Consider the following 23,007-nt stretch of genomic DNA (forward strand, 5'->3'; position numbering starts at 1 on the left):
CAGCATAGAAGTTAAAGAGTAGTCTGAGTAACTGAGACAGACTGTGAGGTCACTGGTCCCTTGTAGAATGAGATCACTACAGGGTATTATTTATAGTGAGAAAATAACCAAGGACAGAACACCCCAGAAAATATCAGTCTTTAAAAAGTGAGCGGAAAAGAATCCTGTAGAAAAAGATATTAAGAAATAAAAAAAAACAGAGAAAGAAAAACAAGGAGAATTTGGCACCATAGAAGGTAGTGAAGAAATTTAGAAGCAGTAACTCATGAGACCAAATGTCACAGAAAGGTCAAGTAAGATAAAGACTGAAAATACTATATTATATCTGAGAAGATGGACAGTGATAACTTCTATATCAACAGGATTCTGAACACTGGGTGAGCAACAATGAAGAGTAGTGCTTCATTCCTTTGAGGGGCCAGCTGTGAAAAGGTCCTCCTAGGAACAGAAATGTGAGAAACACGAATGTATTTATAGGCTATGCGAGGGCACCAGGGAAGAAGGAAATGATCAGGAGAGAGGAAACAAGTGATGGAGTAAGGAGGACCCTCAAGTAAACAGACAGTATGGCACAGAAAATAAAGCCATGAAAGCATGGGTTCTACAGTCAGAACATGGCATTTAAACACGCAATCTACCATTCAGTCTCTGTAAAACGCAAACTGTCATGTTAGCTTCTCTACTTCTGCCTCAGTGAGATGTAAGACTGGAACACTACAGAAGCCACCTCAGAGTGCTGCTGTGAGAAGTGAGTTAATACAGGTAGAGAACTCAAAACTATTCCTGACATATAGTAGTTCAGTTCAGTTCAGCTCAGTCACTCAGTTGTGTCCGACTCTTTGTGACCCCATGGACTGCAGCACGCCAGGCCTCCCTGTCCATCACCAACTCCCGGAGTTTACGCAAACTCATGTCCATTGAGATGGTGATGTCATCCAACCATCTCATCCTCTATTGTTTCCTTCTCCTCCCGCCTTCAGTCTTTCCCAGCATCAGGGTCTTTTCAAATGATTCAGTTCTTTACACCAGGTGGCCAAAGTATTGGAGTTTTCAGCTTCAGCATCAGTCCTTCCAATGAATATTCAGGACTGATTTCCTTTAGGATGGACTGGTTGGATCTCCTTGCAGTCCAAAGGACTCTGAAGAGTCTTCTCCAACACCACAGTTCAAAAGCATCAATTCTTTGCCGCTCAGCTTTCTGTATAGTCCAACTCTCACATCCATACATGACCACTGGAAAAACCATAGCTTTGACTAGATGGATTGGCAAAGTAATGTCTCTGCTTTTTAATATGCTGTCTAGCTTGGTTATAACTTTTCTTCCAAGAAGCAAAGGTCTTTTAATTTCATGGCTGCAGTCACCATCTGTAGTGATTTTGGAGCCCCCCCAAAAAAAAAGTCCCTCACCATTTCCACTGTTTCCTCATCTATTTGCCATGAAGTGATGGGACTAAGATGCCATGATCTTAGTTTTCTGAATGTTGAGTTTTAAGCCAACTTTTTCATTCTCCCCTTTCACTTTCATCAAAAGGCTCTCTAGTTCTTCACTTTCTGCCATAAGGGTAGTGTCATCTGCATTATCTGAGGTTATTGATATTTCTCCCGGCAATCTTGATTCCAGCTTGTGCTTCATCCAGTCCAGCATTTCTCATGATGTACTCTGCATGTAAGTTAAATAAGTAGGGTGACAATATACAGCCTTGATGTACTCCTTTCCCGGTTTGGAACCAGTCTGTTGTTCCATGTCCAGTTCTAATTGTTGCTTCCTGACCTGCATGACTTCTTAAGAGGCAGGTCAGGTGGTCTGGTATTCCCATCTCTTTCAGAATTTTCCACAGTTTGTGATGATCCACAAAATCAAAGGCTTTGGCATAGTCAACAAAGCAGAAGTAGATGTTTCTCTGGCACTGTCTTGCTTTTTCAGTAATCCAACAGATGTTGGCAATTTGATCTCTGGTTCCTCTGTCTTTTCTAAAACCAGCTTGAATATCTGGAAGTTCACAGTTCACGTACTGCTGAAACATGGCTTGGAAAATTTTCAGCATTACTTTACTAGCATGTAAGATGAGTGCAATTGTGTGGTAGTTTGAGCATTCTTTGGCACAGTACGCACCCAGTAAATTGACCAATGTCAACAGTTAGTAGCCTTATAATCATCAAATAGGATGGCATGGGAAGAATGGAATGGGAAGATTACTTCTGAACAGAAGAAATTATATCCTCCTCTGAGACTGGAGAAAACAAGCAAATACTGGGTATAATTATAGATAAATTTATAAGTATGGAGGGATAGCTCTGACAGCTCAGTTGGTAAAGAATCCACCTGCAATGCCCTGGTTTGATTCCTGGGTTGGGAAGATCTGCTAGAGAAGCAATAGGCTACCCACTGCAGTATTCCTGGACTTCCCTTGTGGCTCAATTGGTAAAGAATCCACCTGCAATATGGGAGACCTGGGATCGATCCCTGGGTTGGGAAGATACCCTGGAGAAGGGAAAAGCTACCCACTCCAGTATTCTGGCCTAGATAATTCCATGGGTTGTATAGTCCATGGGGTCGCAAAGAGTTGGATACGACTGAGCAACTTTCATTTCACTTTTAAATACGGGGGCAGAAAAATCTGATGAAATGTGGGGTTCATAAGCCAACTTTCTCTGTAATGATTATCTTCACAGAGAAGGAAGAAGGATGAAATCATTGAGCAAATGGACAAGGGGATAGGCTGCTGACCATGGAGATTTAACGGAGTGCTGAAAAGGACCACACTTCTGAAACTAGAGGCCATAAATCCATCTAACACTAGCCATCACAGCTGTCACTTTCTCCAGCAGTGTTCAGAAACCTGAGTTGAAAAATATTACTAACTGAGTTACACATAATAGAGAGGGATATGCCAACTCAGAAAGAAGGGCTCCCAGGAGCATGGGCTAGTCAGTTCAGTGACTCCCAAGAGTTTTCAAATCATCTCTTTTAGAAACCACACAAACGTCCATCAACTGAGGATTGAATAAACAATTTAAGGTATACTCACATGATGGAATAAGACTTAGGAATAAAAAAGAACTAAGGATACACACCACCCCAAAACCATATATACTGTAAGATATTTCTATATGAAATTCTAGAAGAAACAAGAGCACAGCCTATGGCTGGCAGCAGACTGACTGCAAAGAGGCAGGAGGAAACTTCCTCCTCCTGTTTAGTTGAGATATGTGTGTAGTTGCTAAGTCGTGTCCAACTCTTTGCGATCCCATGGACTGTAGTCTGCCAGGTTACTCTGTCCATGGGATTCTCCAGGCCAAAATACTGGAGCGGGATGACATTTCCTTTTCCGGGGGAACTTTCACCCAGGGAATGAACTCAGGTCTCCCACATTGTAAATGGATTCTTTACCATCTGAGCCACCAGGGAAGCCTGGTTTTATTGAGATACAATTGCCATATAACATCATTAGTTTAAGGTGCACAAAATAATTTAATATATGCATACACTGAGAAAGGATCACTATGGTAAGTTTAGTTGTCATCCATCATATCACATTCAATTTTTTTTTTCTGATGGTAAGAGGAGGAAGCTTTTAAGAAATGATGGAACAGCGCTATCCCGTGACTGTGGCAGGGATTATATGACTACATACTCTTGTTAGCACTCATCCAGACACACACCTAACACTGGTGAATATCACTGTATTTAAACTTCATGTTAATCAACCAATTTTTTACAGAGCTCTGTCTGGACTCCTGGGTAGTGCTCTCCCTCAAGTATGTTGCTAAAGTCAGCTCCTCCACTTCACCTCATCTACTGTCCCTGACACACTCTCTAAAGTCAAAGGCAAAGGGACCATGGAGGGCAGGACTTGGAGAAGGCTCCCAAGGTTTCCTGACATTCACCTACTCCCCAGAATTGCAAGCCCTGCACAGATGATCCCCAGGGCTGGGAATACAATGGGGTGTACCCCCAGGACTGAGTCACATTAAATGGGATGCTGCTGCTGCTGCTGCTAAGTCGCTTCAGTCGTGTCTGACTCTGTGCGACCCCACAGATGGCAGCCCACCAGGCTTCCCTGTTACTGGGATTCTCCAGGCAAGAACACTGGAGTGGGTTGCCATTTCCTTCTTCAATGCATGAAACAACTAATCTCAAAAATATACAAGCAACTCCTACAGCTCAATTCCAGAAAAATAAACGACCCAATCAAAAAATGGGCCAAAGAACTGAATAGACATTTCTCCAAAGAAGACATACAGATGGCTAACAAACATGTGAAAAGATGCTCAAGATCACTCATTATCAGAGAAATGCAAATCAAAACCACTATGAGGTACCATTTCACACCAGTCAGAATGGCTGCTATCCAAAAGTCTATAAATAATAAATGCTGGAGAGGGTGTGGAGAAAAGGGAACCCTCTTACACTGTTGGTGGGAATGCAAACTAGTACAGCCACTATGGAGAACAGTGTGGAGATTCCTTAAAAAACTGGAAATAGAACTGCCTTATGATCCAGCAATCCCACTGCTGGGCATACACACTGAGGAAACCAGAGTTGAAAGAGACACGTGTACCCCAATGTTCATCGAAGCAGTGTTTATAATAGCCAGGACATGGAAGCAACCTAGATGTCCATCAGCAGATGAATGGATAAGAAAGCTGTGGTACACATACACAATGGAGTATTACTCAGCCATTAAAAAGAATACATTTGAATCAGTTTTAATGAGGTGGATGAAACTGGAGCCTATTATACAGAGTGAAGTAAGCCAGAAGGAAAAACATAAATACAGTATACTAACGCATATATATGGAATTTAGAAAGATGGTAACAATAACCCGGTGTACGAGACAGCAAAAGAGACACTGATGTATAGAACAGTCTTATGGACTCTGTGGGAGAGGGAGAGGGTGGGAAGATTTGGGAGAATGACATTGAAACATGTAAAATATCATGTAAGAAACGAGTTGCCAGTCCAGGTTTGATGCACGATACTGGATGCTTGGGGCTAGTGCACTGGGACGACCCAGAGGGATGGTATGGGGAGGGAGGAGGGAGGAGGGTTCAGGATGGGGAACACATGTATACCTGTGGTGGATTCATTTTGATATTTGGCAAAACTAATACAATTATGTAAAGTTTAAAAATAAAATAAAATTTTAAAAAAAAAAAGAAAGAAAAAACGAAAAGTGAAAGTGAAGTCGCTCAGTCGTGTCCGACTCTTCGTGACCCCATGGACTGCAGCCTACCAGGCTCCTCTGATGAGTGGCATTAAAACAGTGGGTTGACCATTAAGTGCCGAGTTTCCCTGGCTGGTTGAAGAAGCAGGAGGCAGGGAGTTGATCCACATGGAGTTCTTTGCTGCTGAGATTATGTGGCAAACAACTGAGCATGGTCTCAATCTCTCTAATAGCGAAGGCCTGATTCCCACAGCAGAGGGAGGGACGGCCTGCTGACACCACGAAGGCACGGCTGCTGACACCGCTACCTGGGCTTCAGGAGACGAGGGGCAGAGGACAATCACAATGTGCCAGAGTCCTGGCCTGGAGAAACAGTGGGTCATAAATCTCTGTTGCTCTTAGGCTCCTTGGTTTACGGTAATTTGTCACAAAGCATGGAAAAGGAGAGATCAATTTTAAACAGGCCCTCTATCTCATCATAAAAATGTTTCAATTTAGAACTTAAAATCTGCGAGACCTTTTCTCCCCACTCAGCCCTTGCTTCTGGTTCTCTGGCTCGGTCTCCAGTGTACATATTCTTGTCTAACTCGAGACTCTAAACTACTCTAGAGACAAACTATGCCTGGTTAAGCTTTAATTAAGTAGTCTTCAATCAGTTAATTAACCTACTGTCCCCAAAATGTTTAACACACTGCCTTTGTTATTTAATTAGTGAATAAAACAACACACACCCAAATACACCAAAAAGTAAAAATTCTTCACTTTTCTAAAGTTTTATGTATGTATACATATTGTCACCTAGGGAACGAAGAAATCCTAAATAGCTTAAAAAAATGAATCTTGAAAAGTCATATAAAAATCACTTATCTCTAAAGCAAAATTTTTTAAAAGAGTTAGTTGGGTGCATTTATTTATTAATTGGCCATGTAGCATGTGGGGTCTTAGCTCCCGGACCAGGGATTGAGCCTGCGTCCCCTGCAGTGATAGCATTAAATCTTAACCACTGGACGGCCAGGGAGGTCCCTAAAGCACGTTTTTTTAAAAATAACACAACAAAGTGAAAATAACAATTTCTGACTGTAAGATGGAAGAACACCATGGCCTCTCTTCCTGCAAAATTCTAGACTAGAGAAGTTGCTGTGTTAAGTGAATGCATATCAGCACTCAAAAACAAGCAAAACTCTGGGCAGTCCCAAGAATGGAAGGAACCCAGAGGTGAGGCAAGTACACAAATGGGTTTATGATGACAAGTGACACAAGCACAGCACGTGGGGCGAGGCCTCAGCGAGGGGGTGTGAAGGGGCCAGTAGCCACATGCTTCCAGAAGAGCTCGCCTGGCCCCAGCAGCTCCCTGAAGACACTAATGACAAGAGAGTTGGAGGGAAAGGCCAGGCCAGTGCTCCAGGTGACTGGTGATACCAGGAAGGAAGGGGCTCTCCAAAGCCCAGAAAATAAGCTGCCAGGGATTTGCTTGGCAGAACAGCAATGTGTCCCACCTGGCGTCTACTCTGACGGGAAACTGGGCAGAGGACTGAGCAGAGCAGCATGTACCATCTTGCCAGGGGCCCACCCGAACAGAGGCAATGAAGAGTGAAACAGAGAGCTCCATACGTGACTACACCAGCAAGAACACCAACCGTGCAAGGAACACCAGTACCATGAAACAGGACACAGACTTAGAACACTGAAGACACCAACACTGCCAAGAGAGCACCAAGAACAAGACCCTACAATACCTAGAGTACTACAAGAGAAATGAGCACATGATCAAGGAGTCTTCAAGGAAAACTAAGTAGCTTCATGGACATGAAAATACAAGTTTCTAAAGTTAAGAGAATCTCATTGGATAGGCTGAAGAGCACAGCAGACAAAATGAAAGAATGTATTATGAGCTGAAATTTGGGCTAGGAATCCTTCCAAAACAGTAAGAAGGGAGGAGGGGATTAAAAAAAAGAAACAGAAGAACAGAACAAAAGACATTTGAGGCAGAGGTTCCAATCTATTCATTTAATAGGAGCTTTGTCAAGGAGAAAAAGGAGAAGCAGCAATACCTGAAGAAATGGTAACTGAGAATGTCCCAGAACTAAAGGTGAGTGTTCAGACTGAGAGCATCTGATTAGCATCAAGTCAGGTCAATCAAAAAAAAAAACAAACTGATAAATACTCAAGTGATTATTTCAGAATATGAAAGGTAGAAACAAATAGTCCAACATGCTTTCAGAGATGAAAATCCCTTATAGAGGAGCACAAAGAACAGCGTCACCATGCTCACGAGTCACAATGAGATGATGATAAGGCAGCAGCTTTAATGTGGTCTGGGGGGAGCCTGTAACCTGGATTCTTCATCCAGCAAACCACCACCCAAGACTTCACCTGCAGTCAGTAACACAGACCAGATGTGCCCTCCCACCTTCAATAAGGAAAGACTGGACAAAGTATATGAAACGATGATTTTCAACCACGGGCAAATAGGCAGCACAAGACAGTGATCCTTGGGAGGAACAAGTGAGGTAAGCTCAGTCACTGCCCATTTCCAGGCTGCAGCACAGGGAGAGGGGGTCCCTGAGCCAAGGAAAGGGCAGTCAGAGTGTGGGAGGTGGAGGAGCACTAACATCTGCAGGAAGAGAGTGCTGGAAGCTGCAGAGGTTTCCTCTGAGTGACAATTAGCCTGACCTCACCAAATCCTGGGTCAGGAAGAGACCCTGGAGAAGGAATAGGCTACCCACTGCAGTGTTCCTGGGCTTCCCTGGTGGCTCAGATGGTAAAGAATTGGCCTGCAATGCAGGAGACCTGGGTTCGACCCCTGGGTTGGGAAGATCCCTGGAGGATGGCATGGCAACCCACTCCAGTATTCTTGTCTGGAGAATCCCCATGGACAGGGGAGCCTGGAGGGCTACAGTCCATGGGGTCGCAAAGAGTTGGACACAAATGAGCGACTGAGCAAAACACCAATTCCTCAGGCTCACTGAGGGCTGGGAACACGCCATGCTTCTAACAGCCAGATTGGAAAGGTCTTCAAGTCAACAGAGTATTGGAGGACACCAACATAGTATCATAGCACTAGGGCACTGCCTCAGTGGTGCAGCCAAGTGAGTCCTAGATCAATGGCTGTGCTCCACCTGCCCAGCAAAGCTTAGAGGCAAGCCCTGAAAGACTCAAACTACCTTTAACTAACAACACTGCACCCCAGGGTAAAGTCTCCACACAGTTAAATACAAAAAATCCAAGATAAAATACACAGTGCCTGGCATCCAACCACAAACTACCAGGTGGGTAAAGAAGCAGGAAAAGATGACCAAAATGAGAAGAAAAATAGCCAACAGACTCAGAAATGACAAAGAGGGAAGAATTGGTAGACAAGGTGATTAAGAAGGCTATAATAATTACATTCCACATGTTCAAGAAAGGAGAGAAAAGCGTTAAGTATTATATAGACAGACATGGAAAGTATAAAAATGACCCAAATAAACTTTAAGAGAAAAAAAAAGTATCTTAAAAATACATGTCTGGATGGGGTTAAAAGGAGAGCAGATTGCAAAAAGCAAACAAAAAGACTAGTGAACATGAAGATTTAGCAACAGAAGCTACCCAAAATGAAACATTGGAAAAGGACCAAAAAGAGATGAACAGAGCATCAGTGAGCTGACGTATAGGTGCTGAACACCCAGAGGAAAAAGAAGAGGAGAACAAAAAAAATTTTTGAAGAAATAATGGCTGAATTTTTCCAAGCTACATCACAATCAAGTCACTTTCAGTGATAAAGAGGAAATGTTAAAAGCCATTAAAGGAAAAGATACATCAAACACTGAGGAAAACGTAAGAACGCCAGCAGACTTCTGGTCAGAACAGGACTGCCAGGATGTAAGTGGAGAAACATTTTAAAGAATGGACAGAGAAAGAACTCTCAATGCAGAATACTATTTTCAGAAAAAATATTTTTCAAAAAAGAAGGCAAAATGTTTTTTCAGACATATAAATGCTAAGCAAATTCAACAGTAGACCACTACTACAAATTAACATTTAAGTGTGAAGTCAAAATAAGTACATTTCCAACAAATCTTGGACAATTTCTCTCTGAAAGGTTCCAAGAGTCATCTCCATCATGAAGACAATAAACTCAGGGGAGGACAGTAGATGTAAGAAACAGCTCTGAGGTGAGAAATGTGTACATCTTGCTAAGTCTAATAATTGTTTGAAAATATTTCTAATTAATATCTGTAACTAAAATTCCAGATGCTGTTAACATGGGAAAAACAGGGCAAGGGAAAATAAAGCAGGTTCTCTTCTGTCCACAGAAAGGATACATATACATATTAATTCCAGATACTAGAAAAACAAGCTGATGGGTGTTAAAAATATAAAGGGGGTAATCATTAAAAAATTTACTATTTTTCAATAATATTATTTCAAAGAAAAAATATCCTAAATTGGAATAATTATATTAACTCGTAATGATGTTACTTATCAACTTATAGTAGATGTAACTATAAAAAAACATTTAACTATACAATTGACCTATTTCCTACATAAGTGTGCTGCTTCACGGGGTGCTGAGCTGACAGAAAAAATCACCATTTGTTCTGTGGAGAAAAGGTGAAAAGGCAGTGTGCCACAATTGTGAATATGTGCGTATCAAAACCAACATCTACTAAAACGATCATTTAAAAACTGTTAGTATTTTCTTGAATACATGACTTATTCAGTTACCTGACTGAATAATTAGAGGCTTTAAAATACATTTGGTCCTAATTTGCTTTTGAGTAAATGCATAGTTACATGTATATCTATCCAAATGTTTGTTTCTCATTTTTCTTCTACAATTCTTTGCTAAAGGATTTAAAACAAAAAGCATCTAGGGCCAAAAAAAGCAATGTAAGAACTTATTTAACCTAAATATCTGGGTTGCTATACCTACTCTGACTCTTTTAAAAGGAAGAATGCAACTATGAACTTTCAATTAACTAAGGCAACAACAGAACTTCACACTTGGCATAAAAGAAATTGCACAAAGAGAGGTTTAACACCCTGCAAATGTTCAGAGGTAGTGTTTGAAAAGGATGGTGACTCTTGTCATTTATACCTACCTTGTTTCAGTTCTTCACTCTAAATACTATGTTCAAAAATCTCAAAAACAAAATCCTACCATATGCCCCTCGGCCCGAGCTTTGTTCTGCTTTGCTTCCCGTCTTCGCTGTAGAAACTCTTCTACTTGTTTTGCTCTTTCCATAGCTGGCTGCCCCTTCTGCCTGAGGAATTTGGACAAACAGCAAAACTAAAAATTCTGAACATCAAATATTACAAAAAGTTTAAAATTACACGGAAATATTTTCTTTAGAAATATCTGCAAAATATGAAGGCTGATATGAAGTCAAGTCTTCCTATTTAATGCATCAATAGCTACACACATATCAGTTATCAACTACCTAAATCAGTCACTATTATTTTAAAAAGGGGCAAAATCTACGCTACTATACCAAATCTTAACAAGTCTTCTTTTGTGTTTATTTAATCTATGCTACTTATAGACACATAAAATTATTTCAGACCATACTTATAGAAGACTCTCCATAGTTTCCAAGTAGTTAAGCTTATTTCAAAACTCTGCATCAAATATATTGATCAGTAGAAAAGTAAGATTAAAGCTGCAAAGTAGCAACTTCAAAGGTCATCAAAAATAATGAAAAGTTTGTGTGAATTTTAAAAATTAGGGTAAAAAGTGAAATCTGAATTCCTTGTATGTCATAACTATTAAAAAGTAAAATGGACAGATTGGGGGAAAATCTAAAAGCACATTTATTTGTTTCAATCTTTTCTGATTATGTTTCTGTAACTTTCTCTGACAGCTACAAAAGAATGTAAACATGTTGGGCTTAGACAACAATGAAAGAATATCAGTAACATTTCAAGGTACCAAGAATAATCAAAATCACAAAAGTACCCCAACCCTCAGTTAGGGGTTGGGGGTTGGGAGTTAGTGTTAAATGGGGACAGACTTTCAGTTTAGGAAGGTAAAAATTAGGGAGATGGATGATGGTGAGAGTTGAACAACATGAAAGTACTTAGTGACACAGAACTGTACAGTTAAATATGGTTAAAACAGTATGTTTTATGGGGCTTCCCTGATGGCTCAGTGGTAAAGAACGTGCCTGCAATGCAGGAGACACAGGAGATGCGGGTTTGATCCCTGGGTCAGGAAGATTCCCCAAGAGAAGGAAATAATAACTCACTCCAGTATTCTTGCCTGGAAAATCTCATGGACAGAGGAGTCTGGCAGGTTATAGTCCCTGGGGTCACAAAGAGTCAGAGACAACTGAACATGCACGCACACATATGGAACTTTCCAAGTATTTCCTTGTATTTTCCAAGTCACATTTTGAACATCTAATACATACTATGCCTGTTACCGTGTGCTAAGCAAGAAACATACAAAAATAAATAAAACCAACTCCCCGTAAACAAAGAACTCACTGCACAGCATCAACTGCAGTAATTTGTAAGTAAGGAAGAAAGATCAGGGAGTTATTAGCTATGCATCTTGGATATTGGCTATGAAAGTGCACCAACTTCCTATAGTGTAGGACCATGTGTCTAGGACCATAATTATGTTCAGAAAAATACATGAAATAATGCCTTCTCTCTTCCAATAAACATTTCTGATTTTCATACCCCAGTCATTTCTTTTATATGTTAACAATTACAATTGACCATTGACCACCACAAGTTTGAACCACGTGGGTCCACTTATTATGGGTATTTTGCAGTAGTAAATACTACAGGACTAGTGGCATCCTGTGGTTGGATGGCAATCACCAACTCAATGCACATGAGTTTGAGCAAACTCTGGGAGATAGTAAAGGATTGGGAAGCCTGGGGTTGCAAAGAGTCCAACACGACTGAGCAACTAAATAATATGTCCATAGTTGGTTGAATCCACAGATGCAGGGGAACCTCAGAATGGAGGGATGACTATAAGTATAAGCAGATTAACTCCTGTATTGCTCAAGGGTCAACTGTGCTGAGATATATAAAAATTTGAAATGTGAAATTAAGCTGTAAAAATTTTAAATGACTCACCATAAAGCTATGGACGATAATGGCCTAAGATTCACTTAACTTACGTAGTGCTTAAAACAGATTCTTGTAAAATTTCACCACCGGAATCTTCTAGGACTAGATGATCTCTATACCTCATTAAGAGCCTTTCCTGGTTACTAATATTGCATTCTGAAACTTGAGCAAATTCTCTGATGAACTCTAGGAGTTTTTTGGTAGTGTTTTTAGGACTTTCTATGTATAAGACCATATCATCCATAAACATTGACAGCTTTGGTGCTCTTCCAATTTGGATTCCTTTTATTTCTTTTTCTTCTCTGATTGCTATGGCTAGGACAATGTCCTTCATATATATAGGCAAGGCTGTTACAGCCCCGTTTATATAAGACTGGCCTAAAGAGGGCAGATAAACTTTCAAAGAGTATGACACACAGACATGTCACCTGAAACTGTGTCTACTGATAAGGCTCTTATGAGGAGTCCTGGATGCTTACACAACTGCATACAATTAGACAGAATCTCTGCTTTGTATCCTGATGGAACTGACTTCATCTTTTACCCTTTACATAAGTAAAACACTGATAACATTTTTATGCTTGATTTCCCATCCTAAGATAGTATGTCCACTGTCAGTGTGGGCCTTCAACTGACATACAATAATTTATATTCACTGACTGATCTGATTCACTAAATCAAATAATTCAAATACTTTAGCAGAAACAAATTATTTTAATAAGAACATGACCACACACATAACAGCTTTGATTAAAAGAATGTTCACACCATTTATATATATATAGATCTATTTTATTTACTTATGTAATCTATTTAAGTTCTGCTTTATTGAATGGCTTTTCCTAAACTAGTTTAAATGATCAAGTACACATAATCCACTGCTTTTAATCACACACTTAAAACCTGTAGTGATTTTTGCTTACTATTATTTCTTTTTTATTCTCATTTATCACTGAGTATCAACTATTACCAATAATGTATCTGTATCTGAAGATACAAAATGTATAAAATGGAATTCCAGGAATGCAGGGTGTGTCCAACATATAAAAATCTATCAAAGGAATTTTGTTGTTTTCAGTCACTCAGTTGTGTCCAGCTCTTTGCAATCCCACAGACTACAGCAGCCCAGGCTTCCCTGTCCACCACCAACTCCCAGAGCTTGCTCAAACTCATGTCCATTGAGTTGGTAATGCCATCCAACCACCTCATCCTCTGTCGTCCCCTTCTCCTCCTGCCTTCAATCTTTCCCAGCATCAGGTTTTTTTCTAATGAGTCAGCTCTTTGCATCAGGAGGCCAAAGTACCGGAGCTTCAGATTCAGCATCAGTCTTTCCAATGAATATTCAGGACTGATTTCCTTTAGGATTGACTGATTTGATCTCCATGCAATTCAAAGGACTGTCAAGAGTCTTCTCCGACACCACAATTCAAAAGCATCAATTCTTTAGTGCTTGGCCTTCTTAACACTCCAAATCTTATATCCATATATGACCACTGGAAAAACCATAGATTTGATCAGATGGACCTTTGTCAGAAAAGTAATGTCTCTGATTTTTAATAAGCTGTCTAGGTTGGTCATAGCTTTTCTTCTAAGGAGCATACATTTTTAAATTTCATGGCTGCAGTCACCATCTGCAGTGATTTTGGAGCCCAAGAAAATAAAGTCTGTCACTGTTTCCATTGTTCCCCCATCTATTTGCAATAAAGTGATGGGATTGGATGCCATGATCTTAGTTTTCTGAATGTTGAGTTTTAAGCCAGCGTCTTCATTCTCCTCTTTCACCTTCATCAAGAGGCTCTTTAATTCCTCTTCACTTTCTGCCATAAGGGTGGTGTCATCTGCATATTTGAGGTTATTGATATTCCTCTCAGCTATCTTGATCCTAGCCTGTGCTTCAACTAGCCCAGCATTTCGCATGATGTACTCTATATATATGTTAAATAAGCAGGGTGACAATACACAGCCTTGATGTACTCCTTTGCCAATTTTGAACCTGTCCATTGTTCCACGTCTGGTTCTAACTGCTGCTTCTTGACCTGCACACAGGTTCTCAGGAGGCAGGTAAGGTGGTCTGGTATTCCCAACTCTTTAAGAATTTTCCACAGTTTATTGTGATCCACACAGTCAAAGGCTTTGGCACAGTCAATGAAGTAGATGTTTTTCTGGAATTCTCTTGCTTTTATTATGATCCAATGGATGTTGGCAATTTGATCTCTGGTTCCTCTGCCTTTTCTAAATCCAGCTTGAACATGTGGAAATTCTTGATTCATGTACTGTTAAAGCCTTGCTTAGAGAATTTTCAGCATTACCTTGCTAGTGTGTAAAGTGAGTGCAATTCTGTAGTAATTTGACTATTCTTTGGCATTGCCTTTGGGATTGGAATGAAAATTGACCTTTTCCAGTCCTGTGGCCACTGCTGAGTTTCCATATTTGCTGGCATATTGAGTGTAGCACTTTCATAGCATCATCTTTTAGGATTTGAAATAGCTCAACTGGAATTCCATCACCTCCACTAGTGTTGTTCGTAGTGATGTTTCCTAAGACCTACTTGACTTCGCCTTCCAGGATGTCTGGCTCTAGGTGAGTGATCACACCATCGTGGTTATCTGGGTCATGAAGATCTTTTTTGTATAGTTCTTCTGTGTATTCTTGCCACCTCTTCTTAATATCTTCTGCTTCTGTTAGGTCCATACCATTTCTGTACTTTATTGTGTCCATCTCTGCATGAAATGTCCCCTTGGTATCTCTAATTTTCTTGCAGATATCTCCAGTCTTTCCCATTCTATTGTTTTCCTCTATTTCTTTGCATTGATCACTGAGGAAGGCTTTCTTATTTCTCCTTGCTATTCTTTGGAACTCTACATCCAGATGGATATATCTTGCCTTTTCTCCTTTACCTCTCACTTCTTTTTTCTTCTCTGCTATTTGTAAGGCCTCCTCAGACAACCATTTTGCTTTTTTGCATTTCTTTCTCATGGGGATGGTTTTGATCACTGCCTCATGTATAGTGTTACAAACTGCCGTCCACAGTTCTTCAGGCACTCTTATCAGATTTAATCCCTTGACTCTATTTGTCACTTCCACTGTATGACTTTAACAGATCAGATTTTGGTCATACCTCAATGGCCTAGTGGTTTTCCCTACGTTCTTCAATTTAAGTCTGAATTTTGCAATAAGGAGTTCATGATCTGAGCCACAGTCAGCTCCTGGTCTTGTTTTTGCTGACTGTATAGTAATATACCTTATTAACAGAGGACAAAACTAGTTTATAATTGATTCTATGATTCCTTATAATATTTAGAAATCTATACTGTCTTCATTTTCACACACATTTCCATTTACTACTTAATATATACCAAAAAGAAGAATTCATACTCATATTCTTATCCCCCACTGATGTAGTAAAACAGTACTGAACTGTGAACACAAATTATATATGTGTACAAGATTCCGAAGGATAGAGGGAAAAAATCAATGAGCTTCTTTACAGTCATTCTGTTCATTAAACATTATTAAGAATTTACATGTGCATATTCTATTTTAGACAAAGTAAACAGACTATATCTCTTGAGCTCCAAAATTATTAACACTTATAATTAGTAGAACACTAATCTAGATTAAGAGTAAAGGAATGATTAACATAAATATTGTATAAGCCACAAATACATAGTAAAAAATTAGGAATTTGGAAAGTGAAATACAGACATTAAAAGGCTAAAAAGAAATAAACTCCTTTTTATCCTGACAAGAAAAAAAGGAGTAACTTATTTTCCATCTTATTATAAATGCATGCATAAGTGGGTCTGGGTAAAGTACCTCATATCTATGACTCAAAACCTTTACTGATACAGGAAATTTAAAATTTTTGAAGGATGATTCAAAATTATTTCAAGAGGTGAAAACATGAAAATAGGCAGCAATCTAGGTAACAGAAATAGTCTGAGTAATGAAAAATGAGTCAATATGGTATAGAAGAGTTGGGGTGGTTCAGGGTTAATGAAATGAAAAAAGGATGCTGAGGGTGTATTCATTAAGCTTCCTCCTCTGTTTAGGGCCATAATGTCTATCAGAGGAAGCAGAATTGTCAGCTTTACTCAAATAAAGCTATACAGAGAAAAGGGCTTGGGAAAGTAAAAGCTCAGTAAAGTACATATGTTACTTTACTCAAAATAAAAAACAATGGCACTCAAAATAAAAAAAACAAAACAGGCACTCAAAGCTTTCAGAAGATGATCTCACATGATTGAGGTTCTAATTGTAAAAGCTAATTGAACCTAAGTTCACCAGTTGTAACAAAATACCACTCTGGTGGGAGAAGCTGACAAGGGTAAAGGGACAGCACATGGGAACCTCTGCACCACCCTCAGTTTTTTTTTTTTTTTTTAAACTTTACAATATTGTATTGGTTTTGCCAAATATCGAAATGAATCTGCCACAGGTATACATGTGTTCCCAATCCTGAACCCTCCTCCCTCCTCCCTCCCCATACCATCCCTCTGGGTCGTCCCAGTGCACCAGCCCCAAGCATCCAGTATCGTGCATCGAACCTGGACTGGTGACTCATTTCATATATGATATTATACATGTTTCAATGCCATTCTCCCAAATCATCCCACCCTCTCCCTCTCCCACAGAGTCCAAAAGACTGTTCTATACATCAGTGTCTCTTTTGCTGTCTCATATACAGGATTATTGTTACCATCTTTCTAAATTCCATATATATGTGTTAGTATACTGTATTGGTGTTTTTCTTTCTGGCTTACTTCACTCTGTATAATAGGCTCCAGTTTCATCCACCCCTTAGAACTGATTCAAATGTATTCTTTTTAATGGCTGAGTAATACTCCATTGTGTATATGTACCACAGCTTTCTTATCCATTCATCTGCTGATGGGCATCTAGGTTGCTTCCATGTCCTGGCTATTATAAACAGTGCTGCGATGAACATTGGGGTACATGTGTCTCTTTCAACTCTGGTTTCCTCAGTGTGTATGCCCAGCAGTGGGATTGCTGGGTCATAAGGCAGTTCTATTTCCAGTTTTTTAAGGAATCTCCACACTGTTCTCCATAGTGGCTGTACTAGTTTGCATTCCCACCAACAGTGTAAGAGGGTTCCCTTTTCTCCACACCCTCTCCAGCATTTATTGCTTGTAGACTTTTGGATCGCAGCCATTCTGACTGGCGTGAAATGGTACCTCATAGTGGTTTTGATTTGCATTTCTCTGGTAATGAGTGATGTTGAGCATCTTTTCATGTGTTTGTTAGCCATCTGTATGTCGTCTTTGGAGAAATGTCTATTTAGTTCTTTGGCCCATTTTTTGATTGGGTCATTTATTTTTCTGGAATTGAGCTGTAGGAGTTGCTTGTATATTTTTGAGATTAGTTGTTTGTCTCTTGCTTCATTTGCTATTATTTTCTCCCATTCCGAAGGCTGTCTTTTCACCTTGCTAATAGTTTCCTTTGTTGTGCAGGAGCTTTTAAGTTTAATTAGGTCCCATTTGTTTATTTTTGCTTTTATTTCCAATATTCTGGGAGGTGGGTCATAGAGGATCCTGCTGTGATGTATGTCGGAGTTTTGCCTATGTTCTCCTCTAGGAGTTTTGTAGTTTCTGGTCTTACATTTAGATCTTTAATCCATTTTGAGTTTATTTTTGTGTATGGTGTTAGAAAGTGTTCTAGTTTCATTCTTTTACAAGTGGTTGACCAGTTTTCCCAGCACAAAAATATGGAATGCTTCATGAATTTGCATGTCATCCTTGAGCAGGGGCCATGCTAATCTTCTCTGTATCGTTCCAATTTTAGTATATGTGTTGCCGAAGTGAGTACCACCCTCAGTTTTGTTGTGAAACTAAAATTGCTGTAAAAATTAAAGTCTAAAGCTAATGTAGGAGGTGTGTTATTAAGACAAGGATATAAGCAAAGTTAGACTAGCCAAAGTAACTGATAAAAAGAGAAGAAAAATAACATGTAAAGAAGGAAGAAACAAATATAGGCTATCAAAAATATGAGAAAGATAATATGAATGAATCTTAGAGGACTACAGATTTCAGTTTGCTGATTCAGTTTGGTCAGGGAAAAGAACTGACCAGGTAGGCCAATGACATACAAATTATAAAAATGGAAGTGAGGACAGTGTGGAGAAAATGCTCTGTAATGTCAATGATACAACAAAGTTCAAGCCAAAAGAATCATAATATTTGAACTGGAGGAGTCATACAACATATTTACTATTTATCTCACTTCATGTCTTCTGGAAATATGATAATTATATCCTGTGAGTATTTTTTCTATGTCCTCCTTAAAAATGAAAACTTTCAAGAAGACGTGCTTCTAAAACGTTTTAAGTTTGGACAACATCAAAATATTAACCAGCATTCTCTGAATATAATTCCTTAACCAATGACTAATATACCTGACAACCTTTATTTATATTTCTTCACCTTACATTGTCTACATTGAGACGCCCGGGCAACCGTATCCTTGTTGTTGTTCAGTCGTTTAGTCATGTCCAGCTCTTTGCAACCCCACGGACCGCAGCACACCAGGCTTCCCTGTGCTTCACCATCTCCCGGTGCCTCCTCAAACTCATGTCCATTGAGTTGGTGATGCCATCCAACCATCTTATCCTCTATTGTCCCCTTCTCCTCCTGCCTTCAATCTTTCCCATCATCAGGGTCTTTTCCACTGAGTCGGCTCTTCGCATCAGGTGGCCAAAGTATTGGAGCTTCAGCATCAGTCCTTTCAAAGAATATTCAGAATTGATTTCCTTTAGGATTGAATGGTTTGATCTCCTTGCAGTCCAAGGCATTCTCAAGAGTCTTCTCCAACACCACAGTTCAAAAGCATCAATTCTTCATCACTCAGCCTTCCTTATGGTTCAACTCTCATATCCATACACGACTACTGGAAAAACCACAGCTTTGACTAGATGGACCTTTGTCGGCAAAGTAATGTCTCTGCTTTTTAATATGCTATCTAGGTTAGTCAAAGCTTTTCTTTAAAGGGACAAGCATCTTTTAATTTCATGGCTGCATGAAATTAAAAGATGTATCCTAATGAAGTTTGTATACTCTACTAGGTATCCAAGTAAAATTTTCACAATGCCTCTAGGCCAACAGAAATACCTAGCAGTTCCAGTCAATGACTAGTTAGGTCAAAGCTGCTAACACTATGCTCTACACTTTGACAGATACAGCTGTGTGTTCCTCAAAACTGAGAAATATCCAAGGCACTGTGATGCTACAGGTTGCCTAGTACAGTTTGAGAACTACAGTTCCAGTCTATAAATCTAAGAAGAAATAAGGGCTGTATCTGACAGAATCTATTCTCTGTGAATTTATACTGCACTGCGGTGATGACTGTTTCCTTTTAGGATGTTTGCAGGCTCTATTTGTAGTCTTGCCTATAATCAATATGGAGAAAGCTAGTCTAATTTATAGAATCTGCCTCTTGAAAATTATATAATACTTGATGAACTCCAGTTTTTTACCAATTCTTTCATGTTCTCAGAAAAAAATAAAATGAAATTCAATGAGTATACACAAAAGTTCATTCAGTATTTGAGATCATGGATAATCATTAAAGTATCCACTATTCAGAAATTTTATGACCAACGAAATCAATAACTGTTTCACCTGTTCACTAGTAGGATCTCAAGAAGCTGAGAAGTCCCTTGAACACAACAGTATTCAAGGAGCTGAACTCTATATGGAGACACACTTAGTGTAAATTCTACCTCCTCTGCTTACTAGTGGCCTGACCACACACAAGTTTCAAATCTCTGCAGGTCCTAGTATCTTCATTTTGATTAAAAGAGTAATACGTAATTAAAAGGATGCTGTGATGAATAAATGTAACTTGATTTACAGTAAGTGTTCAATAAATAATATCTATCACCTATAAAAACAGGTTCAAAGCAATATAAGAGAATGTATACCATGTGTCTGAGTAATGCTAAGCCCACCAAAGCTGGCAAAAAGGAAATGACAGAGGATCTCCACAGCCACAAATGGTTTAAAAGCTGAAAATTAAAATAATGAAACTCAAACAAAGACTGAATGGAAGCTGTGTTTCAGCGGCAGAAGTAACTGAGATACACAGCCACTGAACACAATTTGAAACTCAAGTGTAAATATATGTAAATATTTCAAGGTTATATGGGCTGCTGCTGCTGCTGCTGCTAAGGTGCTTCAGTCGTGTCTGACTATATGGGAGCCTGATGCAAATGCAACAATCCAGTCCCTTGCTTGCCACTTGAACTGTGAAGAATCAACAAATGTGCTGGAAGATAAACAGTGTGAAGAAGCATAACACAACTTTCCCTATTTTCTTTTACATTATACACATGTATTTTAGGAGATTTGATTAAAATTAAAACAAAGCCATACAAATTATATACTAGAAAGACCAATAATACCCCAGGATAAAAACCTCACACAAAATCTTCATTATTATTTCATAAAAAATATGCACATGTGTAAGTCTGTAGCACTCTTTTCTCAAAAAATGTGAAGTATTTACAACTAGCTTAATACTTCAGCCTATGGTACATAATTCATAATATTAATTTATATGAACCTCAATTATTTACCTCTGCTCAATAACCTTTTAATAATCTTTTATAACTGGGAGAACCATAAAGATTTTTATCACAAAAAAATTCTCTGTAAAAATGACAAATTAAATTTTCATAAAATGATATGTTCTTCCTTTACCAGAATATTTTTATAGAAGAAAATCTAAAAAATTGAAATATGCATACTTTTTTAAAAAGGAATGGGGGAGCCTGGTGGGCTGCTGTCTATGGGGTTGCACAGAGTTGGACACGACCGAAGTGACTTAGCAGCAGCATACAAATTAAAACTTGAGTGCCACCAGATTAAATTAATTTTATGGAGAAAAAGGAAAAACCTAGCCAACAGGATCACAGTGAGTCATCAATCAGAGATGAACGTGAAGAGGAAATGACCATGAGAAAAGTGGGGTTCTAAGTGATGTGGAAAAGGAAGACTCAAAACATGCTTTGGAGTTCTGCATAGAATGCAATTCCATTTTAAATATATTCTGATTTATTTAAAGCACATAGATAAAGTTATTACAACCATACGCTGGTTCAAAGTTATCACGTTCCTTTAAATAGTATGTTCAGCCTATAACATAAATAAACTATAACATATATAAGCCATAAATTAGGCCTAAGTGAAGAGCTACATGTTTGTCACATGTAGTCAAGGGCCAAATTTGCACCGAAGAAAATGACTGTATTCAGATGGCAAAAGACAGTCTATGTATAATGGAGAAAACAGCCAGGAAGTGGTGTTATCCGGCTGTACACAACAAAAGACAAAATTATACCAAAGGGTGAATTTGTGGATCATCACACTCCAACACGTTGATACTAACTTGTTTAGACATCACCTTTAAACCTTTTTAAGTTTTCCGAGAGCATCAGCATCAGAGGGTTGGTGGTGATCTGTAGCCCTTTGGGAAATCCTAGATGTACTCCAGGTGGGATTCCTCTGTCAATAAATATACACCATGACTTCCACTACTCCCTCTAAAGCAAAGCACAGTGACTTTTGCAGAACAGCCATACCTTTCTGGAAGCCTCTGGCCATGTATTTCTCCTTTCCATTTAGCTTCATTATCTTCTGCTCTTTGTTGCTGCATTTGATCAAAAATAGCGTGATAATGTTCATACTGTCCTCGAGAGGAAAAAGATGATGGAGCCATGGCCCCTCCACTGCCCAACAAGGGAGCCTAGGAATCAAACAAAAAGCTCTCACATGCTTATCTCACAAGACCTCAAAGGTCTCTACTACCTTCAAAAGAAAAAAGTGAACCTCAACACTTGCGTCTTACAAAGCAAATTATCTAATTTAACATACTAATAAACACAGAGCCTAGAGAAAAATGTTTTCCTATTATAACCATTAACAATCAAAAGTAGTATACCTTGTTACTAACAGTAAAGCATAATTCAATATAACAAAAACATAAAATATCACTAAATGTATGTAACTGTGGGGGAAAAAAACTGGTCTTAACAAGTTTTCCAACAAGTTTCTTATATATTTTATGTGATCCCATCCTATTAAGTTTAAATATGTATAGTTTATACGTAAAACAGAGCCTGCTTTTTTAACACTCAAAATTATACCTAACAAAACATACAGCAATTAACATACTTCAAATCCAATTCAACAAGCAATGAAGATATAAACACCACTGGAATACACTCTAAGTGTAATTAAAAGAAGCAAAACAATATATCCATCCTTAAGCAGTTTACAAACAAACTGGGAAACAAAGTATAAAGCTAGAAAAACATTTCATTTCCAAATGAATGGCAACAGACCCTCGCCACAGCAGTAAGTACTGAGCAAATTTACAAAACACAAAAAAAAGAGAAATAAAAACACCCATAAAAAAGTCACTGGAGAAAAACACTCAACCCAGCCTTTAACACAAGGTAACACAGATAGATTAAATGATTAAATATGATCCATGGTATTAAAGTAAAAAAAAAGGCAACAGAAGGTATACATTTAGATGTTGGCAGTAGGGAGATAAAGGACATATGAAGATGAAGGTAACTATGAGGAAGGCAAACAGGGAGTATTAATTACACTTGGTTAGAAAAGGTCACTACAGGTAACTGACCGACCAGGGTGTGTGAGTTCACATAATCAATAACAGAAAGCACAGATACACTTTCTAGCAGGAAAAGTGCACTAAGACCGTTTTTAAGCAGGTAAGTCAAATTACACA

The 23,007-nt window shown here is 38.9% G+C and overlaps 1 protein-coding gene and 1 non-coding gene across 9 annotated transcripts in view; both read right to left on the reverse strand.

Annotated features, from left to right (window-relative positions):
* Positions 1–23,007, reverse strand: part of NEK1 (NIMA related kinase 1) — a 133,166-nt gene that overhangs the window by 63,597 nt on the left and 46,562 nt on the right. For 7 of the 8 annotated variants that reach the window (XM_024996038.2, XM_010807676.3, XM_024996039.2 and 4 more), the window contains 2 exons: positions 21,833–21,996; positions 10,313–10,415 (listed from right to left, as the gene is read on the reverse strand). In XM_024996038.2, coding sequence (XP_024851806.1) covers positions 10,313–10,415; positions 21,833–21,996 — 267 coding nt within the window. The other variant, XM_059889318.1, reaches the window with a different exon arrangement.
* On the reverse strand, positions 17,957–18,066 carry LOC112447950 (U6 spliceosomal RNA). Its single transcript, XR_003036204.1, has one exon. It is a non-coding gene; the product is annotated as a U6 spliceosomal RNA (small nuclear RNA).

Source organism: Bos taurus, chromosome 8 (genome assembly GCF_002263795.3).
Source record: "Bos taurus isolate L1 Dominette 01449 registration number 42190680 breed Hereford chromosome 8, ARS-UCD2.0, whole genome shotgun sequence".
Classification (NCBI taxonomy): Eukaryota; Metazoa; Chordata; class Mammalia; order Artiodactyla; family Bovidae; genus Bos; species Bos taurus.